Consider the following 27,704-nt stretch of genomic DNA (forward strand, 5'->3'; position numbering starts at 1 on the left):
TGCAGAACAGAAATGGAAGGGAGGAGTCAGCATGGAGAGAGAGAGAGAGCGAGAGAGAGAGAGAGATAGAGAGAGAGAGGGAGAGGGAGGGAGAGAGCAGAAAAACGTCCAGGATTAAATCCTGAGAGTTGGGAGCATAACAGGCAGAGGCAGAATGCATTGTGGGTGTTTATTCAACGATGCAGAGATTAAAATATACACACCTATAATTATATGGAGCAGGAGCGTTTATTAGCCAAGATAACTGGGGGGAGGGCGTACAAACGGCTGGTCGGTAGCAAGGTTGGTTGTGCAGTCATTGATGAAACCCACGAGATAGAGAGAGGGAGGAAGGGAGAGAGAGACTGGCACCAGTTAGAGAAAAAAAGGAGAGAGAGGGAGGGAGGGATGGATGACGACAAAGGCCTGGGAGGGAGGGGGGTTTGGATAATGGTGTAATGTGCTGTTTCCGTGCCAACTGTTTCTGTGACAGTGCGGGACCACATCCTTTATTGCGATAGGCTGGAAGCACAAATTGATAGAGGCTCTGGCGAATGAGGCGCACCCCTACAGAAGTGGACGGTGATACAGCTCTTCACTGTTTGCTTTCACTCCTATATTCATCCTGGGGGGGGGGGGGTTGGAGCTGGATATGTTTGGTTTGTCCACAGAGAGGTAAACCACCCGCAACACCGTCATGAGGACACACACACGCACACACACGCACAAACACACAGACACACAGACAACACACACCCAGTGTCTGGTAAAAGTAAAAGGAGACCACGTATCAGGTTCTTGGGCTGCGTTGTGTAATGTAATTGTCAGCGCACCAATCCTGGTGTCATGGGCAGTGAGGTAATTCATTACACACCAGCGGCGCAGAGCACATCTGGTGGGAGGGACCCTATCTCTGCTGACCCTCTATCCAGCCATTGTTTAATCCACTCAACAGTCTGGGGCTCCACAACCCCCCGATCCCATCTCAGGCTGCTCCCCCTTCACAAATCCTGGTGCCATTACCCTCACTTCCTGGTTCCCTTACATCCTCTTCCTGGTTTCCTTACACTCTCTTCCTGATTTCCTTACAGTGTCTTCCTGGTTTCCTGAGACTATCTTCCTGATTTCCTTACACTCACTTCCTGGTCTTGTTACACTCTCTTCCTGTTTTCCTTACCCTCAATTCCTGGTTCCCTTAAACTCCATTCCTGGTTTCCTTACACTTAAGGGTTGATTATGGTTCCACGATGACGCAACGCAAGGGGTCAACCGCAAGGGCCTTCTTGTTACACACTCTTCCTAGTGCCCTTACACTCTCTTCTTGTACTTGTTACAATCTCTTCCTAGTGCCCTTACATTCACTTCCTGTTCTTGTTACATACAAATACATACAAAACTCTGCAGCTAGGATCCTGATGAGAGTGCGCAAACATGAGCACATTGCCCCCATCCTCCACTCACTCCACTGGCTTGAGTGGAGTGAGGTTTCAAGGTTTCCCTCCTCACTCACCAATGTATCCATGGACATGCCCCCCCCATACCTCAAAGAACTTCTCAACCTACATAACACAACACGCTCCCTCCGCTCCACTCACTCTAACCTCCTCCACATACCCAGAACCAAACTTAGGACCGTGGGAGATAGGGCCTTCAGTGCTGCCGCCCCACGCTTCTGGAACGCCCTCCCTGACACCTTGAGGGCACCACAAGCCACTGATTGCTTTAAAAAAGGTCTTAAAACATTTATTTTTAAAAAAAAAAACCTTTGGCTCCCACTCTTAGATGTTTTTAAACCCCCTTTTTATTTATTTTAGTAGCCCTTTGAGATCTTCGGATGAAAAGGGCACTATAAATTTAATTTATTGTTATTATTATTACATAGTCTTCCTAGTGCCCTTACATTCACTTCCTGTTCTTGTTACATACTCTTCCTAGTGCTGTTACATTCACTTCCTGTTCTTGTTACACACTCTTCCTAGTGCCCTTACGCTCTCTTCCTAGTGGCCTTGCACTCACTTCCTAGTGCCTCGACATTCACTTCCTGGTCTCGTTACACGCTCTTCCTAGTGCCCTTACATTCGCTTCCTGGTCTTGTTACATTCACTTCCTATTGCCCTTACACTTTCTTCTTGATCTTCTTCCACTCTCTTCATGGGACCCTTGAACTCACTCTCTCTCTCTCTCTGTTACTTATTTGAACAATGCTTGAGGTATACACAGTTGTATCCATGCAGAGAGCGAGAGAGATGTTGAAATCTCAAAATGACGTGCGACGTTGTAAACTGTTGAATCTCCGCTCCATGGATTACAGCAAATTGCAAAGTCTCTGATTAATTTGCAATATTACAAACATCCCCTCCCATCATGTGAAAAACACAAACTATCATACCATATTTTCACTGACTGTATGTTCCCATTCACAGCGTTTCTGTCTGTCACAACCTGACACAACCTTACAAGCCCCCCACCCCCTTTTTCCCCTCTTTTCATTGTGTCTCTTCGCTGTGCTCCACTCTTTATACCTCACCCTCCTTCAGCTTCCTGTCTCCCTAATCCTTAATCCTGTGGATTTCGGTCAGGCGGAACGAGACAGCTTTGATCATGCTCTCATATCAAGCGTGCTAACAGAGTCCCACAGAACCTCCTCTCCTGCAGGGAAGGAGCTTCAAACGGGGGGTTCAGCCCCCCCCCTCCTACTCTTGGTTCTGTGGAAGAAGAGGAAGAGGAATGACGAGGAAGTACTGCAGAGGTTGGGGCTTTGGGGGAGACAGTGTGGGATGAGGGGCATTAATAGGGAAAACTAGGGGGAAATCTAGCCATCCTATCAGGTCAGTGGTTGTTCTACAAGGTTAAACGAGAAATTGTTTCCATCAAACATTTTAGCACATTGTTTATCTTTTTTATTCATTTATTGTTTGCATACAGTCGACATCTTGTTTTGAAAGTGGGTTTCAATATGGAATATATGATTTAATCCTTGGTTTTCTTGTTATATAAAGCAAGGAACAAACAAAAAAAAAATGTAATCAAGGGTCAGCAATTCTTAAATCCTCTGAATGCTAATCTTGGAGGTGTGTTCTTGAAAGCTTGAGGATTTATTGTCTGAGATACCCCAACTTGTGACCAAAATGTCCTCATTTGGTGACTGTTGAAGTTTTGGAGAATACAGAACGTGCAATGACACATGCTAGGATGTACAGGCTAACCAGAGTTCCATGCACATATAGCGACCTTGCATGAATGTTCCGATTATGTAAAGAGTCCCCCCAGTTCATGACCACATGACCTGACCTGCTGCTCTGGCGGGGAGGGGGGTCTCTCTTAGTAGACCAATAGTATAGTTATATGGGATCGACATGACACCAGTGCTGTCCCCACGTGAATATTTCAGTTTGCGTTCACAGATGTGGATCAGGTGCTGTACATCAGGAACAGAGCATTGGTATCACTCACAGCTCATTACCAATAGTGTGACATGTTATCCTTTCTCTCTCTCCCTGACACACTCTCTCTCGCTCTCCATACTCTCTCTCCCCCTCCCTGTCTCGCTCTTGGGCTCTCTCTTGCTTTCTCTATGGCAGCAGCACTGAAGTTATGGATATAAATATTAGTGTTGGTGTTATGTTACCTCCATTATGTTAGAAAAGGCGTTACAGAGACCACTCCAATGTTAACTATTGAAGAACAATAATAATAATACAAATGTACCTCAATCAGATCTTACCTAGAGCTTTAAACACACATTTCATGGCTTGAGCCATACAGTGCCCAGAGTAAATACCATGAGAGATCCACATATAAACTGGTGTGTGCACAGAGCAAAGAGGTACACACATAAAGTTAAGAGACACAAGATATGAGGAAGTGTTCAAAACACACACAAACATGCATGCATACACACACTCACTGTCAAGAAACACGAGCTACCAGCAAATAAAACAGATTGTTATGTAATTTATCAGTTTATTTCATGTGTTTTTCTAATTTGTGTGTGTTTCAGATTTCGGATTGTTGTAACTTAATATGTTAAATCCATGACCTGCTCTGTGACTACTCTGCGCCGTGCTTTAAATACGTCATTTTTTTACTTTAGAGTAGAGCCCGACACCTAGAGGCAAAGTCCATGTATTACATTATTAAGTAGTAACATTTGCACACGCTCAGAAAGAAAGACTATGAATAATACAGTCCAGTTTAAGCAGAGCAATTCAAAATATCATATGTAAATCATAAATTATATGAGACTACAGGATTAACAGACATTTCATCCCGTTTCGGTTGTTACCATTACAACATCAACACATTTGTTCATCTTTTTGTTCAGAACCGAATGTTATGTAGCCTAAAAGGTTCTTAATACTCCATATAATTGAGAATAAATTAGCATGCTGCTAGAGATTATAGGTAGAATATATTATTATATATAACACTAACTAATGTATGTAGGTAAATAAAAATATCTCTTTTTTTTTTATAAATTTTCAATATATTTTCTTGGTCATTTCGGTTCCAAAATCTGCTGTCGAAGTAATTGCTGCTACTTAGTTAGCAAACTAACTCCTCATCTATCGAGAGTTTTTTGAAGTTATAATAGCCTACAAACATTATTTGTATGCATTTGCATTCAATTCCTGCTGAGCCAACGTCCCTGAACAGATTGCCTATAATCTTGAGGAATGCCCCTCCACTGGTGGACTGGTAATCCTTACAGTTCGTCTAGAGGAGGGAATCCCTTGACCCCCTTCTTAACCTTTAAATCGAAGTTCTGTCTGAACTAGAGACAGCATCACTCTTGACAAAACTAAAGTATGCACAAGTTAGAATTTATATAAGTATGATACACAAGGATGAAGATGGCATCGGCGTTCACTCCCTCCTAGTGCGGAGCATAAAGGTGCGTGCCATGTCGGCTGCCAGCATTGTTGCCCGATTGGGACCGATTTTCCGCCCAATCTGGCAACACTAGCTGCCAGGGCTCCAGTTAGCATGACAAGCTAGTCGATAGCTACAGCAATACAGTTGGGGATGGAGGGATAGGCCTCTAAACACGGGGTTCCAACCACTATGTTCTCTCGGTAGAGACACGACATGACTGACGGACGGTCCAGTCCCAAGGGACCCGACTTCATCACCCGTTCACAGCGAAGGCAGGGAATAGGACGGAAGAGTTTCACCCATATAAATTACTTATAAAAATACGTCAATACTACACCCCCCAGTTTACGTCTGCTATAAAAACATACCGAATAAAATTCTTACACACAGCCATCTCTTGCCTATAATTGGAAATCATAAAACTTGGTTCTTCTGTTCATACTTTCTTTTAATGTATCTACGTCTGAAAATTAAATATATGGTCCGTCTTTTGTAATTCCAGAAGGGTTGTGTTCAGGCATTTGTGTGTTGGAAGTGTTGGTTTTAGCATGATATTAAACGGCGTATTGCTTTGGAATACACACACTTATATTTAATATGAATGCTGCTGTTATAACATGCCTGCGTTGCGTCCAAACGCACAGACACCAGCAGCGCAAACACTTTCAAGCATAACAGCGTTCCCGTGCACGTCTCTGGTTAGACTCTATTCTACAGGGCGATGCGCGCCCCCGCGACTCGCTGTAGAAAACAAAGCGTCTTCCATTACAGCAGGAGCTGCAGCCCCCGGGATCATCAGTCAGTCACACCGGACAAACCTCTCGAATATGGATATACAGTGGAAGTAGTGTATTAACAAACCGAGCCTGCCGGGCTAGGGTGCCGACGAGACATCGGAGAACCGACGACACAGCGTCAGTCTTTCCTCGGGTCTTTGTCCCTCCACCATCACCGCGATCTCTCCTGCGAGCTTGTTCAGCTAGTGCTTACTAGCTGAGGCTAGGACGTGTCGCCATGTTGTCGTTTAAAAGTAACTACTAGGGACGCCTGTCTCCGACGGAACCGCAGAAGACATCTCCACGGTCCCAGCGGGTTGTCATCGGGACCGTATTCGGTGTTCTCCCCGGACCCAGGTGACCAGGTGTCGGCGGGATGGCGGAGCAGGGCTACACCTCCTGGTGAGTGAAGAGTCTTCTGCTGCCGGGGTGCCTGACAACCACCATTATCACACAGTATTGTACATTATTTCACTTTATCACACATCTGGCAGTTTGACCCAACCAGTGTGCACAAAGGGACCTTGTTTAGACATCTTCGTCCTGGCAGCTAAATGCCAATCCTCTTGAGTTATTTTTCAGTAGTCCCGATGCTGCTAGCTATGCAGCTAGCCAGTAGCCGCTACCTTAGCTGCTAGCCCCAGTAGCAGCTACGGTAGCGGCTATCTAATGAAGCCAGCTGATGAAGCGCTATCGAGCTCCGGCCAATTCAAACGCTGCCATTGTGGCAACAAATGCTAGGAGCTAATGAGCTAGCGCGGTGCTGCGATGCTCCCTATGACGACCTTGTTTCGGTCATATTGTGGTAGTTGCGGGCTCGCAAGTGGGATAATATGTCGACCCCAGCACGGATTACGAAACCTGCCCACACGTCAACGACAATATTTAGTAATGAACCCACAGAAACAATCGGCTAACATGATGCTAGTTTTAGTCGTCGTTCAAATACACACAATAACAAAGGTTCTGCAACAGAGCTCTGAACGCTACCTGACAGTGGGACCCTGCACCCAGCTTTGGCTTTATAATCCCTTCTGGTCTTCAACCATAAGCAGGCATTCGTGTGGAATTGAGAGAATCAAATGTCACCATGTGCAGTTTTCTCAGCCACTATAGGTTCGCAATGCAATGAATCGATTGAGTTAAGTTGGAGTTCAGCTGTGGCTAGATGTGGGCTGTGTTTAAACTCTTCTGCAAGTGTCTGCATTCTTAATGTATAGACTCCTCAGCAGTTAATGCTATTACTTTATTTCTATGCATAAAATAAGGGAAATCCAGGTTTCAGACGTCTCTGCCATGAGTTTGAGACACAGACCAAGAACGTTGTGAAATCTTTGACAGAATTTCTTGTTCAAGGTGTGTCTGTGTGTGTGTGTGTGTGTGTGTGTGTAACCATAATAAGTTTGCTATCAAGCATCGTAGATTACATTATCCACATGACTCACAGATTTACCAATCTTCAGTCTTCATTATATGTAAGGGTTTACATGAGTGTTAACCTGTATTCAGTTGTAATTGGCTGTATACCGATTAGCAATGCTACATGCTTTGAGTTAATACTTGGCCGAATTGTTTTGGGTTGCAAATTGGATCTAGAATGAGGTTAATCCCACTTGTCACAAATGGCAAGGTTTTAAACAATGGACACCTGGGTCATGTTTAAATGGTCTCATAAATTGAACATTGTAGTAGTGCACCAAATAGTGCAGTAGTAGTACACTATTTTTAGGGAACAAGAGTAGGGGGAATCTGGACACTGTGTGTGTGTGTGTGTGTGTGTGTGTGTGTGTGTGTGTGTAGAAGGTTTGGGAAAGGTGTAGACTTAAACAGTGAGGTCATTCATTTGTTATTATGGTGATGTACCATATACGATTATGTGGTGTGTGTGTTACATATTGTGGAAATATCAGCCATCTTCATTTCCTCAACCATTGTTTTGTAGTTAAACCAAAAAGGTGCATGACAATACATTCACAAATAATATGAATGACTTTGACATCCTTAAATTACAAAACCCTGTCCCAACAAAGGGCAACACCCAACTAAAGAATGTTGATCACCAGCGATTCAATGTGTTCGCTGAAATAAAACAACCAACCATCAAGGTGTATGGCATACTGGCCCGATGTGTGTTGGATCAGTGTGGAAGCACCTTGTCCTGCACCAATCAAATCCTGAACTATCAATACACAAGTTAAGTCACACCCTCCCTTTTATTCAGTTGAACTGGAAGCGTAGCATTATGGCAGGAAAGTGTTTCCGCTACGTTCTCTAGCTAGGCATTGTAGAAGGACACAACCAATGCTGTAGTTGACGGCATCGGTTGCCCCACGAGAAGGACTGGATGTGCAGTACACCAAACACCATACAGGGAAACTATTCAAAGCTAACTTCGTTACCTAGTGGATCAGGGTAGGAGACTGGGGCAAGCCAGACCAAATGGAGGAATAGCATGCAAGAACAGTGACAGTTGGTCTAGATTCTAGTTCACAGTAAGCAGGCGTCATTTCGAGACGCTGATCCTAACTGATGCATATTTTTTTTTACACCAGGAATTAGCTGATATAGGTTATTTTTAAGTGCTTGGGAACACCCAAATATGTGCAACATTATTAGCCCACTTTTCCTCAACCGTCACGTTTATACTGTTAAACAGATGGTTGCAGAACTATCTCTAGACTGGTGGGGGGGGGGGGGGTGCATTGAACACATCTGTAGAGTGTGTGTGTATAATTAGAAAAATGTTTTCTTTAGAACAGAACTTCTCCAACACAACTTCTCCAACTTCTCCATCCGTCAAGTTCAAGTTAAGAGTCAGTTCTCCATTTATAAACATGCACTTTGCATATTTTATACATATTTATATAAATGTGTGTATTTGTAGACACCTGTGCTTGTGTGTATTGTCTGCCAGGTAGCAATGCTGTGTTTTCGTTTGTTTTTTGTTTGGACATGGCCCTGTCCTTTTGTAATGCTGCTGCTATGTGCCCTCAATTGCCCCCTGGGGACAAATAACGTTTTTTTTTTTATTTGAATTGAAGTGTAACTGGTTCTTAATAATGGGACATGAGTAGACAATTCTTGGGAGATGCAAGTTTTTGACTAATAGTCAAAGTTAACTGCTTACTTGGCTCATCAGCAATTATTCTTCAGTTCTATATTTTTTATGCTGGATAAATTAATATCAGTACGTCATAGTGGGCTGTATGTGTACTATTTATGTTTTAATGTAATATAGCATTAAATATAATCTAGTTCTCACAAGTGAAGGGTAACATTTAAATTCCCTGATGTTAATATATGCAATCAATATGATGAGCTCGTAAGAATTATTGATAAATCTGTTATCAAACGATGTTGGCTCTTGATAGACGATAGCACAGGTTATGTTCCCCACCAAAATGAAGGCTATGAGTTGTATGTGCACATTTTGTATGCATACATATATTAGCCTACTCGATGGTAACACCAGCAGAGGTGACGCTAGTAGACTTGAGTGTACAAACCATAGCAAGGTTTCTGGTTGTCAACAAATATCTGCAGCATATGGACAGGACATGTTTACTTTCTATTTGTGTAGCCTGAGAACCAATATGCCTAGCAATACATTGGCGTCTTAGTCTTTTGATCTACACTTAAAGTATTGCATCTCATCTCTGCGGCACAGAACTGACCAAATATGTTTGACTTAACTGTGGTTGTTTGCATTTGCCAATGTTGTACCCTAGGAACAGGCAATGGCATGTTCGATTGTCGGCTATGTATAGGAATGCCTCTTCAAATATATTTGAGTTCAGAAATTTTCAATGGTTGACTAGTGTAGCAATATAACGACAAGTGCTGTAATATTACAGACAAAGTGAAATGGCATTCAGAGCTCATTTTGCTTTAATATCTGGTTGCTCAAAGTAAGATTTGACTCAGCATTGTCATTGTATCATAAATTTTAGTCAGCTGTTTCAAACGGTTTATTTCCTTCTAAGGGTCTTGGGAGTACGTTTTGCTAACTGGCCCGTACTAAAGGAAAGGTAGAGGCTAAAAACACTGAGGTCGCTCATTTGTGATTATTGGTGATGTACGATACACGACAGCTCACATTTTGCTGATTTATGGAGTATTACGCTCTTCTGCTGCTGAACTCGGGTTTCTGTAGACGCTACGTCCTCGCAGAGATATTGTGGCAGCATGTACAAGGAGATTAATAGCAGAGAAGGTCTCCGAACGCGAAGCATCAATGTTATGACCCCCTATTCCAGGGGATGGGGGGTAACATAAAGCCTGCTCAAATAGGCACAGACTAAGTGAAAGAATATTAAATGGGGCGATATTCCTACGGAGAAAAAATAATTGAGGATGCACACCCAATTCTCACGATATCCGACTCAAACAACCAGAAGGCTCTTTTGCGGCGGTGTCTCGGATGTTGGTGGGGCGATTCCCCCTGCCTCTGACTAGCACGGATGTTCAGGTTATGAGCCTTGTTCGAAGAGGAGGCAGGCAGGTAGCTGGTGAACTCGGATAAATACATTATGGAGTGCAGTGTTGAGCCGCTGACAGCGTTCAGACCAGATACGGCTTCGCTTTTTTGAACCAGACCAGTCGGGCAGTGATTTGTTTTATACATCCATGCCCGATTTATGAACCATATCTTATGGGATCTGCCTTTCCCTGGCGATTGTATCAGTGATGTTTATTAATCCATACACCCAAGTCAGGGGCGAAAATAGCCCAAGTCATTCTAGGTAACAGGAAAATGGTATACCAGTGCAGAGCCCTGACACACGCAAGTAACAAATTGCAAATAATGTTAACAATGAATGTAGAATATGACAAACCTGGAAGGTATTGTGAATCGATGTTGTACGTCTTGTAACAATCAAAGTGTTATGAAGTCTGTATTAACCCCTTTTATGTCATAAGCATGAATAAAACATAAGCTTACTCCATTCCACAAACATTGCGTCTGCATATCTAGTCCTCTTGGGTTTCCTCACCTCCAGAACAACCTGATTACATAAGGCTCTGTGGCTGGGTGGACGGCACGTATTGAGAAGAGCGGATAAAAGTGTACTTTGAGTGGTGGCAGCATGTGCTTATCCAGGCTGCCATGCCAAGATAGGCCTAATTAATTATAGCAATTAAGTTTGCGAAATAACTAGAAATTGGCTAATGTTGCTATTTCAAGATAAGGGAGCACTGAAGTACTTTGTAGCCCTTTTGTTTTGGGGGCTCAGTTGAAGGAAGGCGTACATATGAAACAGTATCTTACACCTCACTAATAAATGGTTCTTGAGCATAAATGCAATGATGAAATGATGCGATATGTGAACAGTGTGAAGGCCGCCATACCGTCTATGTTTTTCCCAGTACTGACCCACATTGTTTAGGTCCTGCTTGTGAGCAGAATGCAGACCAGTTCCAAAACATAACGGTAAACTGCTATATGCAAAACAAAGGTCAATGTAAGGGAAGGAGTAGATGCACAGGAAGACGCATGGTTTCACTAGTTTTGTTTCCCTTATTGTTTGACTACGTTACTAGTCATGTTACTACTGATCAGAGACATTCCCATTTAAAATGGGCCCTTACACTTGCAGTGCATGTAATGTGTTTTGAAATACATGGGTATTTGAATAAAGTCCACAACTGTCCTTCTTAAATGTCTGTTTCCTTAGAGGTGGAACAAAACAATGGCTGTGTTCTGCCTTTTCTTGCCAAGTGCACCAGCCCACACATGGGGTCAGTGTGTTTGTATAAAACTTGATTTCCCCGGAAAACTATCATAAACCACCATTATGTAATTGGATATGCTACACCTTTCCTGGCCCATTCTAGCTTGATGGAAATTATGTCTAAGACATGATTTGATTCCTTCACAAATACCTGGTCCATCCCTTATGGCCTTATCTAAGCAAACAGTTCCGATACCAAGACAAAATGTAAATATTTAAACCTTCAATTAAATTATTCTATTGGGTTTAAATAATATAATAGTCTCAAACTGGCCACTAGAAGCATATTATAAAAACGACATCTCTAACATGCTCTAATGAATAACTGCACCAGAACATACAGTTCAATGAAATTGTGGCTCTGCAGTTTTTCACCCGTTCTACCTTTCCTTTTAAGAATTGGATGCTGCACTAATTGGATGTTAGACACTGAATTGACCCTGATATCCGATTTCCACCGTCAACAACAGAATGCTAACAAGTGCCTTGCTGAACGCTGAAGATATGGCTAACGATCCTGTTCTCCCGGAATGCTGAGGGAAGCTGTTGCTTTGTTGGAGTACCTGCCAACTGAATCAGTATGATGGAGACAAAGCTGGCCCATTGATTGGTGGCCTAGTCATTCGTGACTAGCATATAGCTCTAACCTATAGCTTATGGCTTGAATTCATTAATTTAGTTCAAATGTTTTCTTAAGTATTATGCCGTGCCAATTTTGAGGAGGTTTGCTGTTGGTATTCCTCCCTTTAATGTTGGCAGAAGCATTTACATGCACAATGTTGCTGAGCCCCAGATCAGACACTGCATGCTTAGTTATCCCCTTGCTTACATCACCACCTGTCGTTGAGGCCCAAACCAAAGCAACCCCCCCCCCTCGCCAAAAAAGAGTGCTGTTCAAACCAAAGTCCTTAAGCTCTGAGCCTCATTCACCAGTGTTCACTGTCATTAATTTGCCATATCCTCTTGCTTGTACGTTTAAGCCTCTTGCTTCAAGAGCAGACGGTTCATAGAAACTGGACAAAATGACTGGCCTTGGCTGTGACTGATTCATAGTGAACGCAGGCCAACAGTTTTAGTGTTCTCATGAGCTGATTTCACCTGACTTATGAAAAGGGTGTCTTAACAACAACCAACAGAACATAAAATTCCTAGAAAAGCAGTTAAATCACACACCAATGATCTGCCACATGTCCTGCTTTTGGAAAGCAAAGGAAAAGCAAGCATTTATCATGCTCCTCGATGACATGTCCCTTGGTAATCAAGTCGTTCGTTGGCTAGACGAGGACGTGGTATTGGAATTGTGTTCTTGAAAACGGCGTCTTGTCGGAGAACAAGGAAGTCTTATTGCCCGTTGGACCGGCGCCCAGCCCCCAGACAGTCCGGGATTGTATTTTGTTTTTAAATGTTCCATTCATCTATCCAACCCATGTTCCACGGGCCTCTGTGTGCACAATTCAGAGGCACCAGTTCGATACTTGAATATGAATTAGGTTCGACGCCCTGTATACCAGCTGCCTATATCTGATTGCTGTGTTGCCGATAAGCCTGTGACATCATTAGTGTCACTGGCTTGTCAAGGCTTTGTCAGGTAGAATGCTCCTAAAAAAAATATGAATAAAACGCCTTATGAACACAGGCTCTTATTAAATGTTTTTAAGCATGGGAGTTACCATAGCTACAATGCTTGCTTTGTTTTAAGTAGTTCTCTATTATGTCCTTATCTCTCAGGTCAATCAATTACAGTCCTGTTGTGTGTTAAACGTAGCTGTGAATATGATGCCTACTCATGCCTACCCTGTCATTAGTAAAAGGCTTATGCCGCACTCCTGTGGTTCACGCCAAGCAGCATCAAACAACATTCCCTGCATGCATCTCCACTTGATCAAAACATTACCATTCGTCACCTAGCGGACTGTGCAGTCCATGTATAACTGTAGTTTTTCGTTGATCATATCTAATGTCTCTTTTTTTTTTTTTATCTGTCTTCATGCTTTTTTCTAATATTTTTGTCATTTAAGAGACTATACTGCATTCTTTTTTTAAATTACATAATGCATTAGTTTCACAGGGCTTTTGTTTCACAGGGCTAAAATGGATCTGGGATGTTATTGTTTCTACAAAAAACATGCACTAAAGAACTGACTAATAGGCCTTTCACACATGACCTCCTGATGAGCTCTGGTCCAGGGATGATCAGGAGTTGCACTTTCACACATGTTACACACAACAGGAGATGAGGCATCAAAGAAAGCGTCGAAAGAAGCTCTAAAAGGATGAGGGGTGAATACTCACACATTTGGAAAAGCAGGACTTTGATAATATCCTGTGTTTTGCAGTAAAACGCGTCTTCAAAGTAAATTCTTCAAGTGTTTTCCAAATTATCAGTTTACCCGCCTGGACAACTTCGAATTACAGCAAGCAACAAACGTAGTCATATCGTTTGGTGTTGAAAGTATTTTTTTATAGAGATCCTCCACTCGATGTTCGGTGAATGAAATAAGCAGAGCGCTTCATTCTGACAAATACTGCATGCCCTCAGTTTAAAGAGTTACTTGCTGAAATGCCTGGTTCTGAAATGCACACTAGCATGCATGTGAGAGGAAATAATAACTGATGACAAGCCCACAGTGCCTGCAGGGAGTGGATACAAAGCACACACACTGTCCCGCAGTCACACATCGAAGCAACTTATAGGAAATGCAGCTTAAGACAAAGAGCACCAATTATGCTTTTCGACCTTTATGATAAACGTTGTTATAATGATTCATAGTCATGTTTAACCATGCTAAAGTGTCAAATAATGACGTGCATGCATTTAGACGTATTCCCTGCTGACCGTCTGGGGTGGATGTGCAGAGCCCTAAACACTAGGGACGTCGGTCGCGATTCTATTGTTCAAATTTCCGAGATTTAGGGTGCACTCACACTAGGCCATCTGGCCGTGGCCGTTGGCCGTTTTCACACCTAACCGTGCTCAACTGGCCCCATTGTTCTCTGGCCTGCATTCACACTAGGCCACCTGGCCGTGGCCGTTGGCCGTCGCAACTAGGGATGGGCATAATTAATCGATGCTCGATAATTGATCGTTAAGAAATGCGTCGATCAATTTATATTGTTATCGATTAAAAGGACGTTGTGTTGCATACTGTGAGTCTTGAAGCATTTAATTTAATATAACCCTGCCGACTGGTGGAAAGTGAATGGAAGAAGGTTCCCCAGGCTGTCAAAGTTAGCGCGACAATACCTCTGCATCCCCGCAACTTCGGTCCCGTCAGAGCGGGTGTTTTCTGCTGCTGGACTGACAGTTACAAGGCTGCGTTCGCGTCTGACCCCCGAGCATGTTAACATGCTTATATTCCTAAACAAAAATATGTAGGCTGGAGTTACTGTATGCTATGGACGACAGTCACCACCGTATGTGAGTCGCTCTTTTCTTTCTTAATGTGTTGACTCTCGCTCCGCTTGGTGCCTCTTGGAGTCGTTACATTTTGCCAAAACTGTGATATTTTAGCAACAAGTCCAGCCTTATATATGTTCAATAAGGTATTGCTTTTAGATAGACTAGTTCATGCAATTGTTTGTAAATGGGTGGCTCATCTTTTTGTTGCGAGCCTTTTCCGCGCGCCGGCTGCAGGCATTATATGTCGGCCTTTCCCCCCCCTTTTTTTTCATAACAGTTATACAGTTTAATGCCCACTTTTAGCCTACTGCCTTTGTTTGATTATTGTTGTCCGATAAGTTCGCTACTTATTGTAATTGGAATAGGCTACAGATTTAGTCTTGTTGAATCGTTTCCAAACCTTTAAGAGCGCCTGTAGGCGCATTGTTCGGACTTTACGAGCGCCGCATAGGCCTATAACCTATAATGCCTGTATTTATTATTTTAAAACTGTTAAACAGTTGTAGGTCTTCAAGTTAACTGTATTGTATTAATTTTGGCCCATACATTATTGTTGGAATAAAGATTTCATTGATAAAAACATTAGAAAAAAAACATAGAAAAAAGTTAATGATTAATCGATAATTGATCGATAACTCTAGCGATGCTCGATCAAGAAAATTTCTTCAAATGCCCATCCCTAGTCGCAACTGTGGCCTGGCCACAGTAGGCTCTTGTACATACGTCATCACGTCGTAACGCGTCATCACCTATCGTCCGCTGCATGGACCATAATAAAGTCTGCCGCCAGTCAGAGTTTTAACAACAATGGACAACAACACAGAGAACACAGTTCGTACTTTGACGGACACTCGACTTCTCTATGGGACCAACGTGAACCAACAGTTGAACCGCTTGACGCCATGTTTACCGTTTAATGGGAAAGAAGGCTCGTCGCCTTTATTATGTCCATGGTCGTCGCATGGACTAAAGCCCGACCGATATATCGGCAGGCCGATATTATCGGCCGATATTAGGCATTTTTCAAACTATTCGGTATCGGCATTTATAATGGCCGATAAATGAATATTAAAAAAATAATAATAATAATAATAATTTGTCGCCCAAACCCGCTGATTCTGCCAGAGTTAGGCAGAGTGAATGACGGAGATCATCGGTGTTGTTCATGTGTGCAAGTGTGTTCATGGTAAGTTGGCAAAAGTCACGAGGCATACATTGCTTGAATAACAATTTAAAGAACATCCCCATCAATTCTCTAAAGTCGATAAGCATGACTTAATTCATGACTACCATGTCCAGTTTTGCTGTTGTGTTACGTGTTAGCTGAGAGTGAAAAGGATTTAAAGGATAACCACAAATAACCAATGTTGGGGAAATGTGTTTGTTTTGTTGCACGTTTCTGGATTTCTTTTTTAATATATATATATTTATATATATATATCGGCCGATATATCGGCATATCGGATTTTTAAATCACAAAATATTCGTATCGGTATCGGCCTTAAAAATTCTATATCGGTCGGGCTCTATACGTCATCCAGCTCAGGTTGCGTAGCCGTGCGTGTGTGCGTGTCGGCTCATTAGCATCTGTACCGGGGCGGCCCGTATCGTAGCAGTACACCTCTCTCAAGTGGCCAAGTTGGCCTGGCCTGGCCAGGCTGGCCACACTCACACTGGCAGTTTTGAGCACGGTTAGGTGTGAAAACGGCCACGGCCAGATGGCCTAGTGTGAGTGCACCCTTATCTACGTAGAACAATCCTGATTTTCCATGTATGGTAATGCTGCAAGTTCATGCTCTTCCAGAAGGTAACCAATCACAACGGAGTGGGGTTGGCAAGATGGGGGCGAGGGGGCGGAGAAGGACGAAGCCGAGTGTTGACAGAGAATGCTGAAAGCGCCCAGATGAGAGGAAGATTTTTTTTGAAAATCTACATCGTTTTTTGTGCTGTGATTCGTGTCAGGTTTCTCTAATAGGAGTAATTAATAAGAAATTAAGACCAGAAAAGTAGTATAATAGGAGATCTTTAAAGTAACGGTACTAATAAAATGGAGCATTGTATCATTTTAAATGGCAGGGTATTTTTGATTCAGACAGACCAAGTATCAGTATACCGTGCAACACTATTGAAGCGTGTAGGAGGTAAGACGTGATGCAAAAGACATGCAACGGATGTTGCAGTATTTTTGTTTGCAGCACATCGTAGTCATGAATAACAGTCTCTTGCCGTTCCTTGTATCTGTCTGTGTGGGTTTCAGGGTCGTCCCTTACGACAAGAAATTCAGGATCCCTCGTCTTTCCAGTTGGTTATTTTTTTTCTATTTTCTTCACCCTTTGTATTCCCCCTGTTTCGGCCCAGTGAAACCAGTGGTTAGCAACCTGCCCACTTGCTCGTTGTGTATTCTCAGATTCTCCAGACTTTACACTAGGGGCCTGGTCGATAAAACACCGGAGGGGTGGATTCTGCCACTTCTGTTCACACATACAGCCCCCCGGGATTAACCGGACGTCCGTCTCTCGGTGCATGTGTGAAAGGCCTTTAGTAGAATACACGTAGGTTGCCTTTTGAAATGTTGAATCTGCAATGAGCCTGCAGTGCAGGGATATTTTTTTGTTGTTTCAACCCCCTCCTCACCTTTTACCTGAGTCACTACTTACCCTAACTGGAGTAGTTAACAAGCAGTGTAGCAGAACAGGCTTGGCCCTTAATTAATTTTCTCTCTGCTTCCTTCTTATTATATTATACATAAATACAGATAAATCCTAGTTGCTTTGGTTTAATATCAGTTAACATAACAATTTCTCTAGTTACCTAAAAAAGAAGGAAAGCCACCAACGACTCATTTTTATGACTCACTGCCAATGTGTGGATGTGAACAAATCCAACGTGCAAATGGATCACATGACATGGAGTTACATTTTCTTGGTGTTCTGTTTCTCCTGTGATCTACATTATGTGACGTCTTAACCTCTGAATGAATGAACGAAATTGGCGCTCTTCTTTGCCTACTTTATTACGTCTACATTTCCTTAAGTGAAGGCCCAACCCCATCACAGATCAGCAACAGGCAGCCAAGCATCTAAAGGGAACGGGATTCACTGCAGGGAAGCAGAGCAGCGGCATGGTCTGGTGTAGGATAGGTTTCCTTGTATAGTTGTCGACTTATTATTATTAGAATAAAAATAATAATAGCCGCAGGTTATAATTATCCAGCCCCAAGGAAATGGAATAACTTCAACCCTGCGAATTGCTGTGAGATTTAATCTGTCACCAAATCGAATTGTATTTGCCTATTGCCTTACTATTTTAAACATGTTAACGGCTCCGTGTGCGTCTCTTTCCGTGCCTTACGTCTAATATGTAGTCCAAGCTATACTACACTGGGTACATTGATCATGACCATTGTATCCACTCCTCCCGGGTATGGTCTGACTAGCTCCATGGTAGACGTAGGTTTGGTATTTTTATCCCTGGAGGCTGGTTGGTGATGTAGATAATGTGGACGATGACGGGGGCTTTACTGTTATTTGGTGGGGGGGGTGAGCTTGGGTGTTGGCCTCGACCCATACCGCATTCCACACCCATTGCCCTGAGAGAGACACGAGACGGGTCGGGTCAGAAGCTGAGGTCAAATCGTCTCCTCTGGGGATGGAACTGCACAATGTCAGCCTTGTGTCCAGTTCCCCTGCCTTTACCCACACTGCCTCACACACTCTCCCTCCCTCACCCACACTCTCCCTCCCTCACCCACACTCTCCCTCCCTCACCCACACTCTCCCTCCCTCACCCACACTCTCCCTCCCTCACCCACACTCTCCTCCCCTCACCCACACTCTCCCTCCCTCACCCACACTCTCCTACCCTCACCCACACTCTCCCTCCCTCACCCACACTCTCCTACCCTCACCCACACTCTCCCTCCCTCACCCACACTCTCCCTACCCTCACCCACACTCTTCCTACCCTCACCCACACTCTCCTACCCTCACCCACTCTCCTACCCTCACCCACTCTCCCTCCCTCACCCACACTCTCCTCCCCTCACCCACACTCTCCTACCCTCACCCACACTCTCCTCCCCTCACCCACACTCTCCTCCCCTCACCCACACTCCTCCCCTCACCCACACTCTCCCTCCCTCAACCACTCTCCTACCCTCACCCACACTCTCCCACCTTCACCCACACTCCCCACCTTTACTCTCCCTCCCTCACCCACAATCCCTCACCCACATTCCCCCACCTTTATCCACACTCCCTAACCTTCAGACGCACACCTCCACCCCCACCTCCCCACATCGACTCAGACTCCCACAACATCACCCACCCCAAGAAAACGCTTGGAGCTTGCAAAGGGTTAATCACAAAATGAAAAGTTTGCAGACGGTTTTAAAAGTTAGGGGTTGTTTACAAGTCATGACAAATTAATTGGTCCTGAATTTGCTTCTTCTGCTAATTATCTCACGTTATAACTAATTCATTTTTCATATTGTGACAATCCGAATCGGCTCCCGTCGGTGTGTGGTGCTGCTTAAGCTATCTTATTGCAAATGCACCGGGTTGTGTTAATGTTGTAAATGTGGTAAAGCACATGGTGGCCTGTTAAATAAGTAGGGCATAGGAGTTGGCCGTTGTCTCCGCCACAGTGTCTCGTGGTGGGGCCAACTTGCCCAGGTGGAGACTGTGGACCAACATGGTTCTATTCATCAGAGGTTGGTCTTTCCCTATAGTGGTAGGTCGAAGCCAGAGCGTAGGAACTGGCAGCTGTGTCTGCCAGCAAATCTACAAAGGGTGCGTGCCAAGCCGGCAGGCAACTGTTGAGGTGCGTTCACACCAGGAGTATCGTTCACGTCACACACTCGTATAAACGTCTCAATGCTAAAATAATGCTTAAAAATAACAGTAGAGCGGTACCCTTGACTACACGCGTATGGTACGACACGGCCAGGCTGCAAGGCCGATCAGGAAGCATGTCCAGTGGCAGGTCACCGGGATGTGAGGCCCGCAGGCCGCGGGGGGGGGGGCTGCCAGGCATCCGGGCCGGCAGCCAGCACCGGCCGCCTTTGGACACGACTCCCCAGCAGGGGGGATCGGAGGCCAGGCCACGGCTGGAAACCCAAACATTGTGGAACCAAAGCTGGCTGTCACTCGCACAGACGGTAATGAGGCGGGATGGAGTGATGGGGGGGGGGGTTAGGGGGGGGCATGGTACATGTAGGAGCACCGGACTGAAGCCTTCTCTTTGAGAGGTAGTGACTGAAAGACGTGTGTCCGGCCATTCGCTAGCTGAGGCTCTTCATGGTTGTTGTTCTTTGTGCAGAGAGCCATCTAATTTACGCTGTTTTAATTTTTTAACACATTATACTATACCAATGCTAATGTACGGCAGCATGTGAATAACTCGCATTGTGTAGGCTTATTTTATTTTTTGTCATACAAATAATCCAGTATTCAACGTGTGCCGACATTCACAAATGCAGCACTGGATCATTGGCAATAAATCCCTGACTGTCTTCAACGCACCATGCTCCATGTAGAATGAATAGTATTGCACATTTAATTGAGTTTGACTATAAAAAGGTCAGTTGCCCTTCTAAGGGGAATTGAGGATCCGTCTGATTAGAACAGTCAATCTATGGCGGGTTGTCTGCCTTACTTTCTGCCATTTCTGGGAATTTGAGTGTGTAAATGACAGATGTTGGTAAAGTATTTATGTAGGTCTGTGCTTGTTCACTGCTGCTACCCACCCTGGTGACCGTTTATGTAAATCCCTGCCAGTCATTTTTTCTCCACTAGTGAGATTCGTTAAATGTCTTTGCTGATTATCTTTGCTACTAGCTAGGCGGGATATATAAGCCTGTTGTTTTGGTTATTAAGCCCCCTTCATAGTTCAGTTTTCTTATTGACGGCTCCAAATACGGGGACATTAATATACAGGTTTTGTGGCTCATGTCTGTGCTTGTTGAAAAGGCAATTGCTTGTGTGTTATTACTTATTTTTTCTAAACATGTTAATGTATCATATTCCCCCTTAGAACAAGATTCTTCCTCCAATAAACATTTCTAATCAGAAGCTCGCCTCTGTGAGCTCTGACTGAAGTAACGCCCCCATAGCGCCCGCCAGCTCTATTCAGCCCATCTGCAGAGGCCCCACAACTCTATTTACATTGTCTTGTCTTTTCCTGAAGGGTGCCCAGGTGGATCCTTTGTGGGACTTTGACATTAGTTAGCCTACTTACCAACAGAATAGGTAGACACTCTGTAAACTAACTAGGTAACTTGCATGATGCGTTCAAGAAGCATAGCATACTGGTGCTGTTGGTTTTTGGTGTATGTACATATATTAATACTTGGGTGTATTGTGTTTTCTGTCCCTGATTAATAATGAAATAACTAATGGGGAATTGACAGAAACAAATCCAGTTCTCTCCTTAATTCGTGATTATTTGAGTGGGAACGTTTCTTTAAAGGTCCAAATTTAAAGAATCTGCTTTGACCCCCGGTCAAATATTTGGACTGTTCTGACCCATCCCTAATTTCTAGCATTCAGAAAATGGAAATTAAAAGATTCTCTTGTTAAGGGGAATATCCCTTCTCGGGGTGAGCATTGCGCTAAGATTCTTATAAGGAAATGAGCATGTGTCGTTGGCAGAGTACGAGGAGGAAGTATACCTTTTATTGGTGGGAGAAGAGACCTTATCTTGATGGCTGCTGTAGTAAACAGCTGAGCTGTAGTCCACCAACATGAAACTACCGCCACACAACCGAATAGCATACGCAGGGTAGAATTGATTCGGCGCACGGCAATTATTTTGTGTAATGATTTTCTTTTATCAATGGATTGGTATCTCAAACTCTGTCCCTTTTTATTAACACCAAACTCTCTACCCACGCTGCTCATTTCAGCCCAATAGTCCCTCAAGAGTTTCAGCTTTCATTTTTTCCATTAGGTGTTCCATGCACATCGACCACAGCTTTAATCCGCAAGCTTAGGATGGTGTATCAGCCGTGACAGCAGGTGTGAGGAGCAGGTGTCGTCGAGTGAAGTGAAGCCCAACCCAAATTTCTATGCTGCTAATACTTTCATTTGTTTTGTAATAATCGGACTGCCCACCATTTTGATTATGACGATAATACACCTTTATTTGTATTGCAGCTTTTAAAATGAATGTTTACAAAGTGCTTTAACATGCGCAATAAAAACGATCACTTCAAATGCACATTGTATCTTTAGCGGCAGGGATTACTTGGCAAGAAATCTGAGAAGGAACTATTAACAATAGTAAAACTATGGTAATTTCTTATTTGGATGTATCGTGCAACTATAAAAATTCATCAAGATGAACATGTTCCTTAACTTCTATGTGTTCTCTTTAATTCAGTCCCACCAGGGTTTTCCATTGGAATCAGAGAGAACGCTGAAACATTGTACTTTGCATACTCTTAGGCCCAGTGAGAACACCTTTGCAGCGATAAAAAGCTTGTCTGTGTGTTATTAGTATGGCGGGATGCTGCTACTTTATATAGCTGTGGTGCAACACCTCTGGTTTGACCAGAGGATGTACTGTATATTTTTTCCACCTAACACCTCAATATCACGGCCGCCCTCAGGCCTAATATTTAGTCTGCGTAAAACTACTAGAACATTGGATGGAGGCCCAAAACATGGCCTGGTGACACCATCAGAATCTGAGTTCACACTTTGATTCTGTTTTCCAAAACGTTCAAGCGTTCGTCACAATCAGCTCCAGATCTTATCCGTGTGCAACGCACTAGATTCAATCTCAAAAGGTTCTGAAACCGAAAAATACCAGCAACTCATTCTATTCTGAGGCAAATATGCTGTATAAATAGTTGTGTACTGTGTATTTTACTTGATGCAAGAGCAATGATTTCCCTCAAACGATTCTCTGTCTTAAGCGGTTGCGTGTGTTAATATGTGTTTCCTTTCCTCCTAAGGGCATACTCCCTGGTGGACTCAAGCCAGGTTTCTACGTTCCTCATCTCCATCCTCCTAATAGTTTATGGCAGCTTCAGGTGGGTGCCCACAGGTCACGGAGAACATACTCACATTTATACATAGCCTTGCATGCTAAAGTTAGTTTCCTGCTTTTCAAGTTTAAATGTTTGTTGAGGGCCCCCTCTCCCAGCAGATGGTAGAGCTGAATGCTAGTCTACCAGGGCTGTATAACGTAATTAGTTTTGGTGGAGGGCAGAAGACCCCTGTGTTAAGTATAGGCCCCGGTGTTGTGAAAACACCAGGAAGTGGTTATTAAGGTGTTTGTTTAGTGAACTACGCACTGTCTTTATTAAAGTTTGCCGAAACATTTCCATTTGGCAACGCCTCACACATAGACAATGGAATGGTTTTGATTGCTTGTGGAAACTGGAAACTCCCTTATTTGTTGGTAATAAATGGGCAGTCAAAAACAAATTATCCCTTTTGTAAACCGGTAATATAGTATGAACACAGTGTGTGCAATCAAGTTGGTCTGGTTTACTATAAAATTGAAATAATTCCACTTTTTACACCCTTTTAATGCGTTTCTGTGTGTGTGGGTTTGGCAGGTCATTAAACATGGACTGTGAGAACCAGGAGAAGGATAAGGATGGAAACCCAACCGCACCAGGAACCTTCAACAATGGAGGCACAAACAACAGTGAGTTATATGAACAGGCATCAGACACCATTTCTACACCTAAATCACCAGCGGTATTTGTAGATATAATCAATCTCAAAATAGCTACAGGCGTAGACACTATTAGTGTTTTTCCATTGGCACTTTTTTGCCATAACGTGCCGGGCTTATTTGCGTTTCCACTACCAGTTTAAGCGTGCCGTGCCGTACTGTACCGCGCCGTAGATGGACCTTGGGCCAAATTGCCCCCGCATTACCTCCAAGTGGGCTCGGTGACTTCAGCCCTGGTTGATGTTCGGAGCGAGAAGTTGGCTCAAATTGTAGGATTATAGTAGCCTGGCTATTGCCAGACCAAGCGCAATCGTAGATTGCACGTTGCTCTTGGGAAGCTTCGTCATTTTCTTCAGCACAAGAGGCGTGATCAACGGGCCTTGTTCAAATGACTCTGTATGCAATTGGCTGCTTGCCGTCGCTTCCCTGTCGTCAATGTGTTAAACCAGCCAATAGCGCACCAGGGGGAAAAGCCAGCTTGGTGATTGGCTCCCGCAATAAACGTATTGATACTAGAGGAAAGAAGAAAAAATATTGCTCTTCTCCAGACCCTTCTGCAGGGCGAACCGAAATCGCCGGAAGTATTGGCAGTCTAGGAATATAGACCTATAGAAATACGACAAACAGTATGTTCTTGTGTATGAGACGCATTGCCATACAGGAAGAGTTTGGCTAGAGTTCTCAATAGCTTGATTCTTATTCTTTTTTCGTTCCCATAACTGCAGTAATGATGGTTTAATGGAAGCACAACTCGGTGATGTTAGCTTGGCGATTTTCTCTTGCAAAACCTACTACTTTGCATACTATACACTCAAAGAAATCATAATTATTGATTACATAGCCATGGAGTTTACCGCATATGCTTTCCATGAAGCACAATTTTTATTATGTTGGTTTATGAATCGTAGAATGTAACTTCTCCATGAAACCTTGTTGATATGGGTCCGATTTAATTCAGATAAGTCTGGGTATAATGACTGGCATTAGATAATATTTCTCCCATTAGATCGCTGTTGACTAATTTCAAGGGCATTACATATCAGGACTCATATCGGAATGTATAAACCGGATCTCGGTGAGCCATTGAGATAGGGAACAAAATAGGGAATTTTGAACGTCAAGTTCGCATCATCATCGTGGATATCGCTGTGTGGCGCCGTCCGCCTGAAACCAGCGTCTTGAACTTATTAATCCTTTTTTTATTGTAGGCTATAATATATAACCAAGGCAATAAGAGTGAGTTGTGTCATCGAAACAAGATAAGCGAGTTATCAGTTAAAGACACTCGTGCAAGTAACTGGGCTTCAAGCGGGACGCCCAGTTGTAATGGAAATGTAAATCCCAGTCGCGCTGGGCTGCCGTGCCGAGCCGGGCCAGTATTGTATAGTGGTAAAAATGCCATATATATATATACCTAAATCACTATATTTATGCATCTATATTCATAACTATTTGTGACTTATATGATCCGACTAAAGACAAACGGGCATAGACACTATATACCTATGCGTGTATGTGTATAGCACTATATACACCCAGGCTGTCTATGTGCTGTGCTGGTGTATAGAATCACACAGCGTTGGTTAATGTGCTGGGGGATACAGGTCATCAGGGTGCACCCCACCACGACCTTCACTTTCGATTCCAGCAAACAATTATCTAGGATTGATTTGTTTTTATATTGTTATTAGTTATGTAGTCTATAGAAGGTCATGAATAGTGACGGTGCCTCATTATAGATTCCAAAGTGATGAGCAGTTTAACAAGTATCAAAGACTTAATTAAACTATACATTTTACAACAATGTCAAGCAGAGAGCTGCGAGCGATTAATCACCAAATCGTCAAAATGATCCACATCCTGCCGCTGGATGACTGGACCGGGGGTTTGAGTTTCTGTCTCACTGTGTGTGTGTGCGTTCGGTGTTTCCTGGCATTTTCCCAGGTATTCAGACCATCGACTCCACGCAGGCTCTGTTCCTGCCCATAGGAGCCTCGGTGTCTCTGCTCGTCATGTTCTTCTTCTTCGACTCGGTACAGGTGGTCTTCACCATCTGCACTGCAGGTAACACACACACTCACTTGCACCTCAACACATAGGATTTACGCATTACGTTTACACCCGACTACAAGAATAGCACATGCACTCAACCTCAACGACAAGATGTTGAACCGATTGACTGTGAACGCCGTTTCCTTTGGTTCTGCATCTGTTCTCCCATCACCCATGACCACTTCTCAAAGTGTGAGGAAAATTAGCAGTAAGTGGGGTGCTCATTTAAATGGGGAGTCGCTGCCTTCAATTCAGCGTGGAGGCTGGAGAATAAGTTGAGCATGAGCCGTCGTGTTGGAGGATCAGGAGCCCGCCATGACAGGCGGAGCAGAACTTTGTAGAACTTGCCGCAGCCAGAAAGTGACTGACTGACGGACGGACGGGCACGCGGACAAAGGGAATCTTCCCGCCGCTCTCAGAAGCTTCCACTCCCATGAGTAAGACCGCAGGAGTGTGTCGGGAATGTTTCATTTGTAAAAGAAAAAAGCGGAACGCGGCGAAGGGAAAAAAAAGACCATTACTAAAGCTGTCATTCAGCGGAGGAACCTTTAAAATGGGGGAGTAGCTCAAAGAAAAATTGGCTGAGGTGGAGTTTTCTAAAGCTGGCCTTGGAGGATAAGACTCTGTCGTACAGTCACTCTCTGAGACGCGGCCATGCAGGACAAGACTCCGACGCCAGCGCCTCTACAGTGCTGGGCCGTTATCATACCCTCTGTGTTTTGGAGATCCCAATCGTCCCCTGCAAAGAACAAAAGATACAAAGGCGTTGTGTAGAAGTCGCCCATCAACAAGATGAGACGGATAACGTCACGAGTTTTTAGTGTTACAACGCCCATACTGTACCTGGAGATGAGTCATGTGGGCCGGGAGTATAGCAGGCCTGGGCGACCTTCTGCAGGGCGGTGCTTGTTGTGGACATGGTGCAGGCCTGGTGCTTGTTGTGGACCTGGTGCAGGCCTGGTGCTTGTTGTGGACCTGGTGCAGGCCTGGTGCTTGTTGTGGCCCTGGCCCACCGTTGCCCGTTGCCCCTGGAAATACCTCGGTCGGGCTTGGGGGGCCATGCCACCCCTGCTCAAGATACGATGTAGGCAACCACGGTATTGAAAGATACTCTGGTTGAAAATAATCCAACCAATTGCATATATATTTATATGGACAGATGGAAAATGAAAGGAGGAGGAGCCAGGGACACTTTTCCCTCGTGCACATGCCAACCAAGGCTGTTAAAAAGAATCAAGAGCAGCGAGCGCGTGATCTGACGCGGGGAAGAGTTTGGGGGTAGGGCATGACGATCCCAAGTTAATACGGATGATGTCGGCGTCCACAAGCTATTCAAGGAGTCATCCTTAGAAGAGGGCGAGCGTGACTGCATGTGTCTGTGCGTGCGCGTGTGGTTTCAAATAGTTTGAAGCGCCTTGAGGGAGCGTGCGTCGGCGTCTTCATCTCGGTGAGAGGCCTCTACCTCCAGGCGATGGAGCTGCAGAGAGGGGGAGACACGGTGGATTGGAGGGCCGCTGCATGTGGGCCGTCTCAGGGCCCCGGCAGGACGGGGCTCTGGTGGAGGGAGAGCGGGAGTGCCTGTAATGAGGCTTAAACACAGCCATCAGTGCAGGGCTGGCCCGGATACATAATTTCAAGCTTTGAATATTCGTTAGGGTTTCTAAACGAATACAACTAAAGTTTAAAAATAGAGTCAATTGAAAGTTTATCTTCCCCCTCCCCGAATCGGAGCTGGCTGATGCCACTGCTGCAGAATCAGGTTATCAACGGATTGTTTGTCATTTCCACAGTGTACTTCAGTCTACTTCAATCAAGCAGATAGTAAAGTAAGTTCTGTAGGATGGTTCGTGGACGCCATTGGCTCTCAGGTCCACTCATCGGTACGAGTCCAACCCGGTTGGGGCAGAGCTTCAGTGCAGCCCTTAAGGATCCGAAGACCCACTGCCTCCCTAGTATAAGAGTAGGCCTGCACAACAGGTTGGTTTGAATATCCAGTGTAGTTTTTATGAAATTGCATGGAAGAACTGGCGCTATAAATTATTTAAAGAAATCACACGCCGCTATAGTGTGGGATGTATCGCTGTAAAAGGATAAAAGGTGGCTACCTGTTCTATTCATGTTTATCAAATTACTTAGTTTAATTACCAGTGGTTTTTAGTAGGTGGAACTTACGAAGGATAATTCAGTCATCCCATGTCTGAT

General features: G+C 44.1%; 1 protein-coding gene across 4 annotated transcripts in view; it reads left to right on the top strand.

Annotated features, from left to right (window-relative positions):
* The first annotated feature begins 5,557 nt into the window (after nt 1-5,557).
* Nucleotides 5,558-27,704, top strand: part of sppl3 (signal peptide peptidase 3) — a 38,855-nt gene continuing 16,708 nt past the window's right edge. For 2 of the 4 annotated variants that reach the window (XM_060050291.1, XM_060050292.1), the window contains exons 1-4: nt 5,558-6,032; nt 22,720-22,797; nt 23,329-23,420; nt 25,395-25,514. In XM_060050291.1, the coding sequence (XP_059906274.1) occupies nt 6,007-6,032; nt 22,720-22,797; nt 23,329-23,420; nt 25,395-25,514 (316 nt within the window). In that variant the 5' untranslated portion in view covers nt 5,558-6,006. Of the gene's footprint in view, nt 6,033-22,719; nt 22,798-23,328; nt 23,421-25,382; nt 25,515-27,704 lie in introns of all 4 variants that reach the window. The other 2 variants (XM_060050288.1, XM_060050289.1) reach the window with 1 other exon arrangement.

Source organism: Gadus macrocephalus, chromosome 4, assembly GCF_031168955.1.
Source record: "Gadus macrocephalus chromosome 4, ASM3116895v1".
Classification (NCBI taxonomy): domain Eukaryota; kingdom Metazoa; phylum Chordata; class Actinopteri; order Gadiformes; family Gadidae; genus Gadus; species Gadus macrocephalus.